General features: G+C 36.4%; 1 protein-coding gene across 1 annotated transcript in view; it reads right to left on the bottom strand.

Moving 5' to 3' along the window:
* Positions 1 to 19,700, bottom strand: part of ABCA12 (ATP binding cassette subfamily A member 12) — a 170,932-nt gene that overhangs the window by 46,327 nt on the left and 104,905 nt on the right. Inside the window, exons 19-27 of the mRNA XM_059168127.1 lie at positions 19,490 to 19,609; positions 16,299 to 16,389; positions 13,951 to 14,130; positions 13,076 to 13,391; positions 9,746 to 9,860; positions 3,648 to 3,977; positions 2,542 to 2,611; positions 2,319 to 2,453; positions 763 to 909 (exon numbers count right to left, since the gene is read on the bottom strand). Coding sequence (XP_059024110.1) covers positions 763 to 909; positions 2,319 to 2,453; positions 2,542 to 2,611; positions 3,648 to 3,977; positions 9,746 to 9,860; positions 13,076 to 13,391; positions 13,951 to 14,130; positions 16,299 to 16,389; positions 19,490 to 19,609 — 1,504 coding nt within the window. The remainder of the gene's footprint in view (positions 1 to 762; positions 910 to 2,318; positions 2,454 to 2,541; positions 2,612 to 3,647; positions 3,978 to 9,745; positions 9,861 to 13,075; positions 13,392 to 13,950; positions 14,131 to 16,298; positions 16,390 to 19,489; positions 19,610 to 19,700) is intronic.

The following is a 19,700-nucleotide window of genomic DNA, read 5'->3' as shown; positions in this document are numbered from 1 at the left end:
GCTTCCTTCTCATCTGGTTAAAGAATGAATGAGAGTGAGGAACTGCGTTCTTTTAAGGGTGATTTCACACTTCTGTCAGAACAGGTGGTCCTAGAATACAGCATTATAATAATGAATTCTCCTTTATTCCACAGATCCCAAATATTAAAAAGACAGTCTAAGTCTTATTTCTCTGATCAGAAAAGATAACACTAGCTTATGGAAGAAGTGTCTACAAGGTGTGATTTTATAGTGACAAGGCCAGCTCAGATCTATCGTTTATAGATTCCCCATCATTGACGGCATCACAAATAGACCACAGATATGGGTCACAATTACTTTGCAAAGATGGCACTACTTACCCTACGTCAGTAAGTCATGAGCTTTCAACTATTTGTGTCCACTGTTGGTGCTGGGTTATGATAAATTATTTGTACTTGTAGCTTGGTTACTCTTTTTGACTAGTGACAGATGGCTGGAGTTAGGGGTGTAGACTGTGGCCAAGGATCAAAATTTTTCTCTGTGTGTGTCTAACTGGACCACAAAGGGATCTACAATCTTGGCCTAATTAGCTCCATATGTTAACCAACTGAGCTAATGAGCCCAGAAAAAGCCACAATTTAATCTCTGTAAGAGTCTAAACACATATGTGTAGACATATTCATCCATGACGAAAAGGATGATAATTTTGCCATTTAGAAAAACCTAATTAAAATCACTAGTCATGTAAATTTTATATCACTTCTGTCATAATAATGCTTGTTGTTGACCTACTTGTCTTACTGGCAGATGGGTTGGTGTTCTGCATCATGATATTAGTAAACATAAGGCCATTGCTTTTCTCATGCTTCACTTCTGCACATCCAAATCGCTCCTTCCAATAGGAAGGAAGGATTGGAAAATACCATGGAGCTGCCATACCATATGTACCTGTAATGAAAAATATATTAGGAAGAGTAAGTATTAGTTGACTGTTAACATGAAACATCAGAAACTAAACAACAGAACATTATATATGGTTCAGAAAGTATTTTCATTTTTTTCACCTATATCAACCTAAAACGTAATCTGTTTCCAAAGTAAAGCAAAAACAATAAGCTCTCTTTTATTCTTTTTTAAAAACAGCTTCATTAAGGTATAATTACATGGCATAAAATTTACTCATCACAGTAAGTGTAGGCACAGATGATTTTTAGTAAATATAAAGTTGTGCAGCCATTATTACCATCCATGCATTAGAACCACCATTTATACATTATAGCTTCGAACAGTATTCTCATGACCATTCATAGACAACCCCTGCTTCTACCCCAAGTTTCAGACAATCACTGATTTGCTTTCTAATTTTACATTTTGTCTTTTATAAAAATTTTATATAAATGGAACAATACTCTTTTAGTCATTTAGAACATCAGGAAAATGTACGAATATCAATATGGCTGAATGGAAAAGCTCCCAAGCATGTTAAAAGTGATTGACTGCTTGAGACCTAGGATGGGGGACCCAACTACTGTTTTCCATTAGAATTTAGTAAATTCTCCTTAGAATTAAGAGACCTGGGTTTTGCTTTATCACATCTCAAAAGCCCATTTGAAAAGACTGGATTCCATGCTTCTTAATCCACTCCATCCTTTAAAGGAACATCAGATTATTAACAAGACCCAAACTATAGAGAAAGCCCAATTTTCCATCAACTGATGAATGGATAAAGAAGATGTGGTACACATACACGATGGAATATTACTCAGCCATCAAAAAGAATGAAATCTTGCCATTTGCAATGGCGTGGACAGAGCTAGAGTATGTTGTACTAAGTGAAATAAGTTAGTCAGAAAAAGCCAAAGACCATATGATATAACTCACATGTGGAATTTAAGAAACAAAACAGATGAACATATGGGAAGGGAGTGAAAAAAAAGGAGAGAGGGAAGCAAACTCTAAGAGACTCTTAACAAAAGAGAACTGAGGGTTGATGGAGGGGGGTGGCCAGGAGATGAACTAGATGGGTGATGGGTATTAAGGAGGGCACTTGTTGGGTTGAACACTGGGTGTTGTATGTAAGTGATGAATCATTGAATTTTATACCTAAAACCAATATTGCACTGTATGTTAACTAAAATTTAAATAATAAGATAAAATAAATAAAGGAAACTTAGAGAAAGAATTCACCAGTGCATTATCTCATCCTGGAAAATTATGGTTAGTTCTGGGATTTAAGCTGTTGTTGTTGTTTTCTTCTGAGACTATGTATGGCAAATCAAATAACAGAAAATATATCTTAATTGATTTATAATTATGAAAACTATAGAAAAATATATCTGTAGGAAGTATGATCATACCTGGGAACACATTCCTGACATACCAAGCAATAAGGAAATAAATGAAAGAGTCAGCTAGGATCAGACAGCACAGCCAGCCAAATGAGGTGGTATCATCCTGAACAGGTGAACTATACATATTTTCCCACTGAAGACCTAAAAAGTGAACACATGTATTTATTCCCCTGTGACACATACTGCAATCGTGAATGCTAACACCCAGTTTTAAAGGAAGCGAGCCTACCAATGCCTTGCTCCTCATATCTTGCAATGTACTGACTTGCATAACTGAATGCTGTTGGGGACAGCAGACTCTGTGAAGAAAATAAACAGCAATAATAGTTCTTATAGATTTTGTACAAGAGGGATTCAAACATACTTAAAACTTTGGACTTTATATAGGTAAAATAAACACTAACTCTCTAAGCATATTTAAAAACACAGAGGTCCCTTACCAAGCCTACTACCACTCTGAAGGAAGAGAAGAATAGCAGAACACAAAAGCAGGAAAATCACAACTTGAAAAATATTTGTCAAAAATCTAAACTATATATCTACACGTAGTATGTTGCTTAGCAATTTATAAACCAGGTAATTACAGGGTAGTGCAATGTTAAGACTAAAATCAAATAAATAGGAGCCAGAAGATGTTTTTACTGCATAAATTGATTACAGGTAACAGAGCTATGAATGAAAATATACTAAACTATGAATTGACTGAATACATATAATGCAACACATTAGAAATTTAATATTTTAACCCAAAGCAATCAATGTTAAATGAAAGTTATTTAACACATAACCATAAACATCAAAGTTTCAATATGACTCTCAATGAGATTTATTTTCCTGCTTTCCAATTTTCAAAGTATTCTTAATGATTTCATTAAATTGCTTAAATTAATTCAATAGTTTGGAATTGAAACAGGCAGAAAAATATAATCAATCAAAATTGATTATCTACTGTCACTGCATTTGTCTTTATGCCTGTAAGTAATATTGTATGTCATGAAAACCATGAAAATTACTCATATAGGAGAATAACTCCAGTAATAAAGGTTTTAAGGTATTTAAGGACCAGCATGAGAGAAGTCAGAATTTTTAATGATCGTTAAAAATGTACTCTTTTTTCAGAAATTATTTCGTAACAGTGCTGTTAAGGAAAGTCTCTTTTTCATTTATGCTTGTACAGTATACAATAATACAATGTACAGGATACATTAGGACAGCTAAGATTATTTTGCAATCACAGAACTTTACAGTTAGATAAATGAACTTTAAGAGTCTAAAAACGTAAGAAGAATCGATTCTTATCCCACCCTGGCCATTCAGTTGTGACAACTGACTCACCATGAATACTTTTATGACATAGCTCAACTCATTCTCCACTGTAATGAGAACAATAAATGGAAAAAAAGCAATGATGTAGATGAGACTTCCAATAAGGGCTGCAATGTTGGTGTTATTGAAGAAGACACTGATAAGGTAGCTCATGGCAATAACTGAGAAGCTATAGTCCGAAAAATACAGGAACAAGATGAACCCATTTGTTTTAGGAAGAATATCACCAAATTTGAGTATAATGATGAGGATGACGATGGTCACCAGTAAAAATCCAATGCTCTCTATAAGCCAGGCAAAAAAGTGGCTGCAAGAGTTCACACCCATCATCTTCATGTACTGCAAAAAGGAAAAAGTGTTAGCCACTTTTTGAGCTGATATTCTCTCAAATAGCAATTATTTCTGCACCATGACAAAATGCCCATGAGATTCTACATATATATGGAACTAGACATCTTAATGATTTTCTTAAGTTAAGGATTTGTCCGTGTTTGCTATGAAAATTTAATATGACCATGTATATCAGCCCATTTTAAATGATATGCTTTCAGAATGCCCCAGTATAATGGATGATTTGGAAGGCGAGGTTCTTTTTTCTCCAATTTCATTTTATAACTAGTATCTAACTGATGTACCCAGATTAAATTAGTTTAGAATAGATTACCAAAATTTATTGTGTCTCCTGCAGAATTTTACAACATGAGTTTGACATTTGTACAGTCATGAATATTTCAAGCTCATAGAAAAACTTGGTTTATTTCAAATTTGGTGTAGGAACGAGATAATAAAACTCCATTTTTTTTTAACAAAACATTAATGGACAACACCATCAGTACTCTCGTTCTTGAGAGAAACAGAATAAACCTGACTCCTAAGAATTCAAACATGGAAATTTTGAAGGGAGACTTTCTGCCTTTTGGCAAAGCTTACCCATCCTAAAGATCACTGGGAATTTAGGGCAGTTTGTCATTTTTTCTTCCAAAAAGACATTCATGCACCCAAAATGAACTCATGTATCTGAGATCATCGATACCTCTCTCTCAATTTATATTCTTTAATAACTCAGTGATATCTCCAGAGATCAAGTCATTCCACCAACATAGAAAAAGAGACCAGCATGATGTGTTTGAGCATTAACTCAAAGGGACTCTGGAAGATCTAAATTCCCCTGGATCTTCATTGTCTTGCATTTGGTGACATGTTGCACTTCAGGGGAACCTGGATATCCTGGTTTCTAGTTTTACAATACATGATTAATACTAAGCTTATGAATCAGTCTATTTTTTAAAAAAAGAAAAGAAATGCTCCACTAACAGCTTTATAATCCAGTATCTTGGGTAAAATCAAGGATTTTCAATGTCTTCCTTCTTTAAAACTAACTTGTCTAGGAAAAAAAAAAAAAAGGGAATGAGCCGAATCTTTTGCTCTACACATAAAATAGTGAATTTTACTTTCTGCCTTTGCAACTTATCACATTTTGATAACTTTGCTGCTCCTCTTGTTACCATGGAAACAGCTACCTGACTGCCAACAGTCTAAGCTGTGGGCCTTAAGCTAATCACCACTAAGAAAAAGCCTGTGACTTTTCCTCTTAACTTTGCCCTCTTCCTCACCCTCCTCCCTCCTTACTGCTTCTCTCCTCCCAGGCCTCCACCCTTTGCAGTAAAGACTCAACTTATGTTTCCACAGGAATGGAAGTGTGGGTCAAAGTAAAAAAAAAAAAAAAAAAAGAAAGAAAGAAAGAAAGAAAAACCAGTATGGAGCGAAGATGCACTATGGAAGTTTTCCTCCGGATGCTACGCATCTATCATTGAAAACAAAATTACATTTTGGAATGAGAAAATATCTCACAGGTCTTATTTTCGAAATTATCTCTCTGCTCCTCAGCCCATTTGAGAAAATTACTGTGTCATGTTTGATGACTGCATTTCAGAGACACTTGCCTGTTCAAATATGATCATGATACGCTAACTCTTTTTATTTGTCTTTCCTGTTTGAGATTTAACTGAGTTTATAATTAACTGGGAAGTTAGGAGACCTCCATGACTACTCCAAAGCTAATATTCACCACCTAATTTCATGTGCCTTATGCAAAAAATATCTTCTCTCCAATAGCAGCGTGTGTCAACAGGAGATAATGTCAATATATTTCACAAGGTGGGTATAAAATATCTAGGACACTATCAAGGACATGAAATAAAGCTGACTTGGTGTATACAAACATGTTCTCCTTCCCCAGCAATTGATAGCTGTAATATAAAACACTTACATATCTAGAAAACTCTCCATTCATAGCCTTATTAAAAGATAATCTGGCAAACCTGAAGACCAGACTAAAGGTGTTTATCACTGTAATTCTGAAGTTTTCAAGTCTCAAGATCAGATTCCTATTCCCGAGAGTTGGTAAAAGTTGGAGAATGATCACTGCTTCTTACTGAAATGGACTGAGGTGCTCCCAAAAGTGTTCACTATTTAACATTCTAGCATGAAACCTGAGTGTGAAACTTCAGGATTTTATGCCATGAGGAGAACAGCTGTTATTCATAAAAAGAAAGAGCAATGAGAGCATGTAAGTCAGCCATAAATTATCCAGACTCACTGCCAACTTCGTTATAATAAATAAGACTAAACTTGCTTATGGAAGATGGCCCACAGAGAACGTCTGGCTATGGTTTCTGGATGTCGTTAGATGCTCCTCAGAGTGACATACGTCAAGTGCCAGGTCTGCAATCAAAGAATCACTTGTCTCCAGCCTCCCAAACCTGCCTGCAGCAATTCATCAATATCTGATAACCTGTTGCTCAAGGAAAACCCCTCTACACAGTGGCCAGAGTTTGCTCCAGTTTATGGCAGAAAATAATGAGAAGAGATTCTGAGAGATTTGGGATAAATGTGCTGTCACATTCAAGAGAAGCTTATGCACAGGGATTGACATTAATGCTTTCAGGAAAAGAAATCACAGATATTCATATATGTCAAGCACTAATTTATAAGGAATAATACCATTTTCTACCTTAATTAAAATTTTTTTTTCCTAACACTAGATATTTATATTATTGTTTTATAGTAAGATATAAAGGATGGTGTGATCACTGCCTGAAGTCTTCCAAATTGCCGCCGGCATGATGGATACTGTCTATTAAGAAGGCATGAGCACTGTCTAATGTGGAACACCCGAGGACTAAAATCCCTTACTTAATTCTTGGTAACATTTCTCCAGACCACAGATATGTTAGACTATCTATCTGAACTGAGAAAGAACAACTCCAAATTTTGTCTCCAGCTGAATATAAGCACTAAAATCCCCATAAATGACTTATATTAGAAGTGAACTCATAAATCAAGAAAATAAAGTGAAAAGGTATTTTTTGGGTGTGTTGTAAATCAGTTTTTGTAGAGCTTTGATATTTTAATTGTCAAAAGCAAGGAACACAGAACAAAACCCAACTGAAAGCCATTTCAAAATAGTTTCTTCTTTTTTTTTAACTACCGGCTTAATGTCATTGACAAACTTATTGCGCATTAATATTTGTGCTAATTCCTTTAACAAGTTAAAGGAATTCACTGGAGTCATCCTATAACAAGGTCAAGGATTAATGGCTTCATGGCTTCATTGAAAGAGCAACTAACTCGGTTTTCTTGCCCAGGTTTAAGAACAGTTACAGAAGGAAAAAGGTTTTTTTCCTTTTTGTTTTTTTGGTTTTTTTTTTTTTACCTTTTTTTATTTAATTGGAATGAGAAGGGTGTAAGGAATTAAAAGCCTCAGAACTTAGTGAATATAAAAATGATGATATTAAAAAGTGATTTTGAGTCTCTGGCAACCTAAGAGATTTTCCATTATCATCTTTAAAAGTCTTTAAGGGTCTATGCTACCAAAATAAGATTGTGAGAAGGAAAGGAGCTATGCTGTGGAAAAGGACTGATTGAAAGTCAAGACATTTGAGTTCCAGAACCAGATCTACCACCAACTAGCTCTGCATTTTCTAACAAGTCACCTCTCACCTACTGGGCTTAGCTCTTTCACTTTTAAAAAGGAGGAGGTAAGATAAGAACCATGGGCAGTATGGGAAGGCTGAGCAGGAGGCACTGAGAATATTCCACTCATTCCACCCCCGGTTCCATCAAGTCATCTCACCAATAGACTGCACTCCTTTGAATTTAGGATGCTGCTGATTTTAAGACATGCCATTATTTGACATGGGAGCAAGAAAGGAAAATCACCACCAAATAAATGATGACGCCTTATCAAATGCATCCCAATTTCAAATGCTTTAAGAGGCAAGGAAAAAAAAATCTTGACCTTAGAACTGATAAAATATGGGATGACTGAATGCCTTTCTTGTTGCGGCAGTGAGAGAGCCACCTTCTGGAAATGTATTGCTGAGTTAAGTCTAGATGGTAAGACTTAGAAAGTTTAATGGACTGAGCCCAAGTGAATTGGGAGACTCAAAGCCTGATTCTCTGATTCCAAACTCAGTGATCTTCCACTTTACGACTTTGACCCCCAAATCAGGTAGTTAAATTCCAAAAGTAGGTTCATGTAAAATGAAGACACAAAGCTACCAAACAGAAACTGGTCCATCATTAAAAGTACATCTTTCGTGTCTTCAGTTAAGAAAGAACACTTCACTATGCTTTGATTTTTTTTTTTTTTTTTGGTAGCATCCACAGATGCACTCAAATAGCATCATCTTCAAACACAAAATACTGAGTGTGTATAATAGATACACAATAGAATACTTATATTTACTGTGTGTTTCTACCACAAATACTATTTTTAAGGGAGATATTTATTTTGAAGTAGAAAAGAACTCCATTTTTACAACAGTTTTTGACTTTAAAGTTTCCCTTTAATCTCTGAAGGCTTATTTTTGAGTACCAGGAACCTGAAAGAGAACTGTAAGAACAGGTGCTTGCAACCAAAATTCTGGTTTAGGGCTTGGATTCAAGTTTCTAAGTTGGAATGAAGAAAGCATTGCACACAGGCTTGAATACAACAGAGCTCAAGCCAGTCGATGAAGGGTTTACCAGATTATAACTGAAATGTAAAACTGCAGCTGTGAGGCTCAACCGGAATTCCAACAGAAAAGGTAGGAAGGAGAGGTTCGAACTCTAGGCCATGCTGCTACTGAGCTCACAGAAACACGGAGCAGTGATTTGTACCTCGTGAGGAGAAAGAATCAATTGCCTGGAAGCATGGGCAAAGTCGGTCTGGAAAGCGTGAGTGGGCTACCAGGTTACTCTAACCTCATTATGTCAGACTGTCAGCCAGGCCTTGCAATAATTACTGTGCCCCAGTTTTGAAGTGTTTCTGCTTTCTTTTCGCTCCATGAGTGAGTGTAAGAACGGACTCATTACAGGATGGGCAGATAACATAGTTCTTATTCCAATCCCATCTCCAAATCACCCAATGCTGTCTCATGAATTCTAAAAAGAAGAAGATATTCGGGATTTGGAGATAATGGTGAGGAACGTGCTGCAGCAGAGATCACGCGTTTCATCCCAGGTCCTGTGTTTCGTCATTACATTATTAACCTAGTCAGGAGCATAACATGAAATTCTTAGTCGCTGTAAATTATGAGTCAGTGGAAGATAGAGGAGAAGATAATCGAAGGAGACAAGGTATACCGGAAAGAGAATTTGCTTCTTGAGAGCTGAAATAAGCCATCTGTCTGTCTATGACTATGTCTGTGTCTACGTCCATACATCTCTATCTATTTTCATTTACACTCATTTAGTTACCATGCCAACAGACTTCCTGCCTTACTAGTTATTACTGCTATTATTTAAACTTCCTGCGTTAGATCCTGAGTCCTATAGGAACTTCTTGGACAAAATTACTGTTAGGATCATAAATTGTACTCAGATTTTATTCAGAATTATTTATATTTCGCTATCTAGAGGCACTTACAAAATGACTTCTATGTAACTTTGTGAGAAAACAAAATATTGCCATATCAGCTGCCTTTATGATTCATGAAGTATTTTTCTTTTTAAATTCATGAGGACCGGGTCAGGCTTTCTGAGTTTGTATAGGCATGATGAAAATCATACTGATTATTACACAAACAGATCTTACTCGTAATAAGAGGAGACTCTCAACATACCTCATGAAGCCGGAGATCTTTCTCATAAACAAGCTTTTTTACAAATGCAGCTATAAATACAACCCAGGCAACCATGAGCACAATTGGAAGAGAATAAGAGACACTGGTTAGGAAGCTGTAAAAACAAAAAAACAAAAACATAAAAACAAAAATTCAGCGACCCAAATGAGTATCATCTATACAGACTGTAATATATAAAGAATACATCCCTTCTTGGAGTGAAATTATACTCCTGTTTTGAAATTGAGAATAGTCACTGATATTGCTCCTTTATTTATGAAGTGGGAGGCTGACTTAATAGTACATCCATGATTTTCTTGCTGTAATGTTGCAAAAGTGAAAAACAGCTCTGGATTGTTAGATAAAATTACCATATTGTTTAGAGTGTGTCTGAGTATGTCCTGTCTAGGAAAATAATTATTACATAGATATAATTGCAAAGCTCAAAACTGTTCTGTCTAAACGAAATTCTTATCTAAAAGGCAGATTATAAAATTAGATGATGATTGGTTTATCTAGCTAAAAGCTATATCCTCTTAAATTACTGTATTTATCTACTCTTTAGAAGCTCATAGTTATTATTAAACTAAATTTTCCAAAATGAAATAAAATAAAACTCATAGCATTCAATTTAAAATGCAAACAAAGAACTTGGATTCCTCAAAATAATGCTCCAGGAGATGTTTCATACACAGTATAGCAATGTCTTTTCTGATAATGTGCTAAACTAGGCAGTCAGTAGAAGGCTTCATCAGTCTCCAGATATATTCCTGAGTGGTGTGCCCATGATACCAGACAGTTCCAATGCAGTGTTTCTCAAAATTAACCATCATCATAATCACATGAAGGGCTTATTAAACCACAAATTTCTGGGCCTCGCCCATAACCTTCTGATTTATTAAATCTGGGGTGGGATATAGAATTTGCATTTTTAATTGGCATTTAAAATGCCAATTTAAAATGCAAATTCTATATCCCACAGAATATATAGAATTCTGTATGTTTATGTTGTTGGTCCAGGGACCATAGTTTGAGACTCACAGTTCTGACACTAGCCACCTTTCTATGAGGTAAGGCAAATGAGTAGCTTTCAGTGAGAGGAACTCTAAATTGACCTATTTTCCATAGCAGGCTCCACTGACATTTTCACTTGGAGAATGGTACCAAGGCCATTTCCTTTTCACTCTGTAAGGCTAAGGAACTACCTTCAAGTTCCTCATGAAACATGCAAATATTAATGGAACATGACATAATCATCATTCATTGTAACTTTAGCATCAGAAGTATATCACCATCAAAGACATGAGGATTATTTGTTTGTTTGTTTGTTTGGTAAGGAGACAGTGAGGGTTGGGGCATGTCCAATTTTTTTGGATCCTGGGAAACTGTCTGGCATGGGGTAGGCACTTAAACAATATTTGTTGAATGAATTTTCTCTTGGTTCAGGTCCAGTCCTAATGGAGTTTCTGGCCCTAGAATTAGGCAACAGCCCTCATTCATTAATAATGTATCCCCTGTAATGTTTCTTCCAAGTGACTGTGTATTTTAAGATTGGTTTGTCTTAGGTTTCATTTAATATAAGGAGAAAATGCTGGTCTCCTAATTGAAGGACCAGTAAGGTACTGGGCTATACAACTTTGGACACTTCACTTAACCCTTTTGGATTTCAGTTTTTTTCATCAGGAAAATATGGTTAATGATACCTGCTCCTGGGGCACCTGAGTGGCTGCTCTGCCTTCAGAGCAGGTCATGATTTCAGGGTTCTGGGATTGAGTCCCACATCGGGCTCTCTTCTCAGCAGGGAACCTGTTCCCCCGCCCCCTGCCCACCTGCTTCTCTGCCTTCTTGTGATCTCTGTTAAATAAATAAATAAAATCTTTAAAAAAAAGATACCTGCTCCTGCTAACCTTACTTAGGTTGTTGGGCAGAACAAAGGAAATAACGTATGTGGGAGCTATGCATGCAATAAAGAGTTTACATGTATGTGGGAGATACTATGATCAAACTCTCCCATGAAGAAGGCAGAGTACAGTTTCTTCTTAAAAAAGAAAATCCAAGTACCCACCATCCGAGGTGCCAAAGTTTGCAAGGGGAAAAAGATGAGCCGGAAAATAGATGAGAATTTTCTTTTAATTGAACCCACAGGTCTTTACTATTCACACAGGCCGTTGCAGTTCACATACAGTTCAGGCTGCAAGGAACTGACTGGCCTCCACAATGAGCTGCTAACCTTGACAACCCACTGATGGAATCCTCATCCGTCTCTCCGTATCACCGCCACACAGAGGGTTACATGACCTCATTTCATCTACAGCTCTTGAAGCACCCAAACGAAATAGATATATCAACAGAAAGAAAAATGAAAAAAATAAAAAAATAAAAAGTCCAGAACCATCTGAATTGAATATAAACTGCAGTAATTGGGCTGGATAACAAGTGCAATTTCTTTAAAGGAATATATTCAGCCTCCAACTTCTACACAGACGGACTGTGGTCAGAGTGGGATAGCCAGTCACTGCTATTCAACTGGTAGATCACTGACCACTCAAATTCAGTTATCTAAAAGATGGTCTTTGCATTTTTTGTCCATTTAACAAACATTTTATTAATTTTTATTTTTATTTATTTAGTAGAGAGAGAGAGAGAGAGAGCAAGAACAGGGGGAGAGGCTGAGGGCGAAGCAGTTCTCCCTGCTGAACAGGGAGCCTGAGGTGGGGCTTGTTCCCAGAACCCTGGGATCATGACCTGGGCCGAAGGCAGACACTTCACTGACTGAGCCACCCAGGTGCCCCAGCAAACTATTTTAGATGAAGATTCCTAGCAAGTGGACTGGTACTGCATAATATAGTTTCAGATAGCATAATATTTATCTTAGAGATCAACTGATGTGTTTTATCAGAATTCTTCCTTAAGACTGGCCATGCATTTGTGGATTTTTAATAAAATTTGAGAGTTGGAAGAGATGTTAAGATTGTCTTGTTTAGAGAACGGGAAGACCAGTAGAGAGTGGGTAGCATCGAAATTATGCAGCTCTACACTGAGGTCTGGAGTCTAATTCTCCTGATTCAAGGACCAGAGTCCATGGAAAGCTAAGGGTTATGATTAAGGAAATCTAAATCATTTGGTAATGAACTTGACCATCATTCTGCTAACAGTGAGCCACAGTCATGGAGCTGTGCATGTGGTGTGGACCCTTTCCTGGAAACAAGCATTAGACAAAAATTTCATGGAAGAGATCTCTTTCACTTGATCCATGTGAATGAGTATGCAGAAATGAGGTCTCAAGAAACTGGCTGGCTGTTAAAAGGTGCTCCAGCCACCCAGACTTACTTGTCTTTCATGTAGCAGGGGTACGGAATCGCCTGGACCTGGACTGCTACTTCCTGGGAGTTTCTTCCAGTCTGCAATTCAATGATTGCTCTCTCAATACTATCCTGTAAGTACACAAAAGCCCTGCCATAGATCTGGTTATGTGATGGAGAATTGTGTGGCCCTGGGGCCCAAATCTTGGTCCTTATGCTTCTTGTGGTCTGTGCAGTCTTGAGACTCATGCGGATGGTATATTTTATGACAGGAGGAAGAGAGACATTTTCAGAGTCATAGCCTCTGTGCCGGCTTCTGTTAGAAGGAAGTTTAAAAATAACACCTAAAAATAAAAAGGCAACAACAGCAGAAAGGTTATTTTATGGTTGACATTATTCATTGTTTGCAGGGTACACTCAGGGGGCAGCCAAACAGGCAATTGAGTTTGTAATGTGACAGTAAGTTCAGGCTCCTAATTTACAGAAAAGATGGCTAATTGGAAGTGACAACTTCAGAGATTCGAAGCAGGAGTTTGAGAATATAATTACAAACTAAGTGGCCAGATTAAATATATCACTCTAAGCCACTTAGTAAAATTAAAAAAAACACAATAAAATGAATAATCCTGACTGATTATGGACTCAACTTCACCCTGTAACTATGTAATCCGTTTCAGTCTTCATTTTAACCATGCCAACAAAATCACACATTTGTGGAAGTCTCGTCAGACAATATAGTGGGTTGACTACATGAAAGGTTTTCATTTCTAAGGACATCAGAGGGGACGGTGACCCTCCCCCCCTTCAGACTACTTTCCTGAGTTCTCGATGAAAGGGGTGAGGGAAGAATTTGGCCAATTTTAGTACAAAGAGAAACTCAAACTCTAGTAGAATAACACTTACTTCCAAAGAGTTCGTTGCTTTTGTAAAGCCTTTTGGCCTCTCTCTCCATTTCATCTATGCTTTTTGCTGCCTGAATACGGTCATATAATACACAGGAGGAAATATTTACTGTCAGGGAAGATAGCGTGTTGAGATGATCAATGATGTCAATGCTGTTTTCTAATTTCAGCCTTAGAATATCTAAAAAAGCAAAGCAAAGCAAAACAGACAAAACATACAATGTTTTACTGTAATGTTTCTAGTAGTAATGAGACAAAATACTGGCTTTTTGGTCAGTACCTGCCATTATACTAGATTAGGAGTAATAGGAAGTTGTAGAATTTACTAGAATTTACTCTAAAATATCTGGTAATAAAAATATCCAGTAACACCTGCAAAAATGTGTCCAGGTGTACAAATATTCACTGAAGAGAATGCTGAGTTGGTACCAATAAAAGTAGACCCAAGTTCAAAGAGTGATATAAGCTAACTTAAAAATATATTCCACTCCAATTTACTTAACCAGTGACTAAAGGTAAATAATTAAAAAAAATACATCTACATTTAGTCAGGAAGAAAACTAGAGATGAAAGTTTCCAATAAATGGACACACTTACTTTGTTCAGGGAACGTGAATGTAATAAACAAAGGAAAATCTATGTAGAATGTGTAGAACAAATAAACTGTACTATTCAATAAGTTGTGCTACAGAATCATTTCCTAGGAGACTGTGAGAATCTATGCCACATAGTGAACAACTTTCTAAAACTGTTTGATTTAAAACCTCATGTGAGTTATCTCTATTGATATCTGTATTAATCTAGACAAAATGATCAAGATTTTATTTCAGGTAATTACTCTGGAAGAAAGCGGATTTAATTGCTCTTCAATTCTATGATTCCTTATGAGGAAATCAACCGAGACAAAGGGTAAATATGAAATTGCAAGTTAATAAATCACTTGGCCAATTAAATTTTCACTGACTTGATCGTCATGAATACCAAGAATGTTGTATCATAAATCCTGCCTCACAAAACCCAAACATGACTCTTCCACAGTCCAATGTAAAACTTAATTTCTCACAGAGGGCAACTTATTAAATTCATTTCTCAGTAGAATTTAAAGTGAAATGGTTTGTTTGATACAGACATTGGTTGGGGGAGGGGTAAAACTGTGGTTGAACAGTGGCCTCCAGCGGCCACTGGAAATCAACACAACACCAACGATTCCTTAGACATGTGGGCAGAGAAGAGCAAGGAAGAGCTATGAGGGTCAGTGCTCCCTCAGTTCAAACTACATAAAACTCTTAGATATTAAGTTATATATACAATTATATGAACATCAACTCTCACTGTTACATTCATTTTAGTCTAATTTTAAATTCTAGAACTCCCCTCCTATATTTCAAGTTAGGAAGTTAAAACTTATATAAGAACTTTGTAGTATATTTCTCATATTTTGATCAAATGGTTTCTTACCCAAATGATACTTTTAGAGAATAAATACACTAAATCTTTCTTTAATCAAAGTCAGTCAACTATCATACAGGGCACACAACTATATACAAGACAAATGTAAGCAAAATGCTTCCCGACTGGTTTACACTCTATGTCACTTGTGTCCCAATAGCACCAGGAAGGAGGAGGGGCACTTGCTCTACTGCAGCCAAATTCAGATGTTTTCAATCCCTTCCTCATACCTGTGGTTGCATAGCAATAGTGAATCAGACACAGACTGAATTAGATGTCTTGCATCCCTTAGGTTGAAGGTGGGGATGTGGCAGAGGGAATGCATAAGTTCAGACAGCTTCCTTTGATCCTCTTTGCCTGTTCCTTTTAAGAGGATCCAACCTTGAATACTGATTTACATTTATTTTCTTTTGAGTCTCTTCATTGCTTTGTTTTGCTTTTGCTAACTGAGTAACTTCTTCCAGGTACATTCTGGGTTAGTCAAAGTGATAAGAGGCCAGCGGAGATAAAACGTTAAATACAGCCAGACAGAAAACATTCATCTTCCTTTGTCCTTAAAGACCTGTTTTTCATCAAGTTATCAAAAAAACAAAACAAAACAAAAAGTGTCCTCTTATTTCTAGCAACCTACCAACCTACCAATGATTGTAGGAAAGGCTGCGTTTACATGAAGTATATAATTGTTGAAACTAACTGCAGATACTGGGTATCCAAACAGTTGTTACGACCTGCAATTATACAACTATCTGGGGAAAAGATGGATAGATATATCCAGGATTCCACTTAGAATAACTAGCTAAAAATCAAATACAGAAGAAAACAAAAAGTTTTCAAATGCAACCATGGCTCTCACATTTCTGACATGACTAGTGAATGAAAGTTTTGTGAATCTGGACTTACCGAGTTCATCTATCTGTTTTAATAGTTCAACAGCATCGAGTCCCACGGAGAATTTCACAAAAACTTGCACAAAGGGGTTCCTTAGAGTATTCTAATGAATAATAACAGGGACTCAGTTTCAATACAAGACAAAAAGATGTCTCATCATTGTCTCTCTAATAATACCTGTGGTGAGATGAGTGACCACCACTCGGCATTATCAAGGCATCACCTTGTGGTGGCATTATCAAGGCATCACCTTGTGGTGCTCGCATACAAATCCTTGAGAAAGAAAGAGAAGGTACATAGCTGCTAACGACTAGAAAGGCTTGGTTCTTCTTATCTATAGACACAAATTGGTCAGCACACTAAAGTAGCCAGATCAGACTTTACTATTTTTTTTAAGGTTTTAAAAAGTAGAGCTATTTTATTTAAATATTTTGAACATTGTTTCTCAAATACAGGATCCTAAGACTTTCTTTTCAACCAATATGAAGCAGCAGATCTGACTTTAATGATCAACAGTAAGAAATGATATTCAACGTAACAGTTGGTTTACCCATGGATATTACATCATCTGTTTTTTGATATATGCTGTATACAACTGTAGTGGTTGAATTTCATAGTTGAATTTTGCTCAACTGAAACAAACTAAAACTACTTTTAAAAACTGTGATATCTACATGGAATTTCGTGTCATAGCTGACTGGCATCCTTCTTCTGCTACTTCCCAGCTAGGGGCTCTCAGCCAGCACTCAGCTTTTTCCAGTTTCATGCTACGTTTCTGTAAAGCAGGGATGAATAACTCATCAGAAAAGTCAAACGTAAATTGCTATAATATCATTTTATATTGTAAAAAGCACAATTATGTGAACATAGAAAAATGAACTGATGATAAAACTTAATGCTATATCTATGGAAAGACTAAAATTTTTTTAAAAAGCATAAATGCTCTGAAATATGAAGACTGTCATAGCTATCTTCCAAATGAGGAGACATAGCTTCTACCACTGTAGAAGGACAACTAGGTAACACTGAAGTGTTATTGGGAGGTAGGCACTGTCTAATACAGTTTACCTTAATTTTCTTGCACAATTTTCCGTAACACCTTGAGATCTCCTAAGGACACAAAATTAGTAAAGTCCATGGAGAAATTTGGAGGCAGAGAATTCAACTTGATTTAAAAAAATGTTTATCTTATGTGTTAATTCATGGGCTAGTTTTTGTGTGAGCCACACTTAAGTTGGTTTTGCCTTTAGAGGACAAGTCAGTACCTTTTATTATTCTGTCCTTCCTACCAAGATCTTCAGTTTTGTTTTCATGGAGATACATGATTAAGAATAGTATGTATTAACAGCATATACACAATAGAATTAATCACTAAATCCATAGGTGCTTTGGGGTCTAAGAATAGTTGGCAGTATGTAGACCAATGACCATGACACAGCTCATATCGCGCTAACCCAAGTTCTTTAAAGTCTCACAATTCACCAGGAAGTATTTGTGTGCCAAGGGAAAAACTGAATGAGAGCATCAGTAATAAACAATGCACTGTGTTAGTTCCAATTCAGAGATGATCCACCCAGCCGTACGGCCAAACTCCCACCGCTCCTTCTGCAATCTGTCCTAGGACACATGATACTATTTTTATACGCTTCTACACACAGGAACCTAACAAATCTGTGCGATGGCTATGAAGACACTCATTTTTAAGATTTCGTAAACTGTAGATCGAGTGTCTTATGTCTTTTGCCTAGCGGTTCACAGTGGCAAAACCAGGTGTGATGTTAAAAGCTTTAAATTTCAAGTTCTGTGTACATTTGTAGAAATAAGTTTGTCCTCAATGGCTGAGAATAATGATTGATTTTGGTCTAGAACAGAATAAAGTTGCTTCCAATAGATGATCATGTCCATTGGTTCTCCACAGCAAATTACTGCACTTTGAAACTATTAAGCATACATCATGTCCTCCGTTCACTCACTGCTTTAGGCAACAAAACCTTCCTTAATAAAATCATGTATGTAGGTTTTGTTTTGTTTTGTTTTTTTCTGTTCCACAGGAAAAAAAGATTAGGAAAAGAGGAGCAATCTTCCATTTAGGAAATATGTATGTCAATAAAGTACTACTTCGTCACTGTCTTCATTACAGATTCATACAAAAAAAAGGCCACTTAAAATGAACATACTTAAAATTAGAGCCAAATTTAACAGTAAATTGTGGGAAAGATGTTTGATGAAAGTTTACTTTTTTATATTAATTATTGTTTCAGATATGTATTTTTTATAATTCATGTATTATATGTAACAAAAGCCAGATTATAATTGTAACTATCCACAAATTAGTCAAAACAAAGACTGAACATAGTATCTTTGGGGCGTAACTTTTCTGACAAAGTTCTGTGCTACAAATCCTTTATTCTATGTTTAGCTTCTTGAATATGATTATAAAAAGGCCTTTATGGGGAGGGAGGCAAATATATTTTAGCTCTCTATCAATTTTCCTTGGGTCTCTCAGTACTTTGCTGTGCAAGCCACCCTCTCTTGAACTTCCTGTGTCGCTTGCCTTCCTTCCAGTTTTCTCTTCTCTCGCTGGTAACAGATCTGACTTTCCTCCTCCATCGTTACTTGTTAACAGCTCTGTTTGTGACTGGACCATTTCTCCACATTATTTTCATCATCTTCAGAAAACTCCACATCTTTTGCAAGAATTGCCAATTATATGTTTTAACCAGTGTACATTGTATTTGGGCTGCACTGTCAAATCTTTAACCTAGAGTGTCTTATGTTTCAACCAAAGAACTCCCTGAACTTAATGTTCTTCTCCAGAATATTAATGTTTTAGGAACTCTGGTTCTGTCAAGATAGCAAAAAATAATTTAAAGTGGAGGAACAAATAAAATAAGGGTCTTTTAAGTAGTTTTTACTGCACTTTAGTTTTGGAAAACAAGAACTAAGTCACTATTTATGCCTCAAGTTCAACCTGTAAAAAGGCTATCTCTGAACTACAGAGAGAGGACGGACCATGGGAGAGGAGATGATCCTGAATGGGAGCGACTCATCTGTTGCCCTGTCTCAGACTCTTTCTCTGGAGGAAAGGAAATTTCATCTATTTAATATGGATTCTGAGTTACTATCTGCCCATTCCCGTGATGAAGGTGATTAAATTCTCGAAGAACTGTAACTCCGACAGAAGAGAAAGAGCCATTTCCTACCTGGAGCACAGGAATCGTCTGGTTTAACAGGTGGAAAGAATTCATGAAAAGGGGCGAGTTATCCATCCACTCTTGAGACTTTTCCCTTAGTTCTGCCAGTTCCCTCAGAGTCTTATTAGACTAAAAGACAAAGAAACAAAAATAGATCTGGTCCATTATTGTTTTTTTTCTATATAGCAGAAGCTATCTTAAAGTTGTTTTGTTATATAGC

This window comes from Mustela lutreola, chromosome 3 (assembly GCF_030435805.1).
Source record: "Mustela lutreola isolate mMusLut2 chromosome 3, mMusLut2.pri, whole genome shotgun sequence".
In the NCBI taxonomy this organism is placed as follows: domain Eukaryota; kingdom Metazoa; phylum Chordata; class Mammalia; order Carnivora; family Mustelidae; genus Mustela; species Mustela lutreola.
Note: the sequence above shows the minus strand (reverse complement) of the source record. Positions and strands in the feature narration are given on the sequence as shown.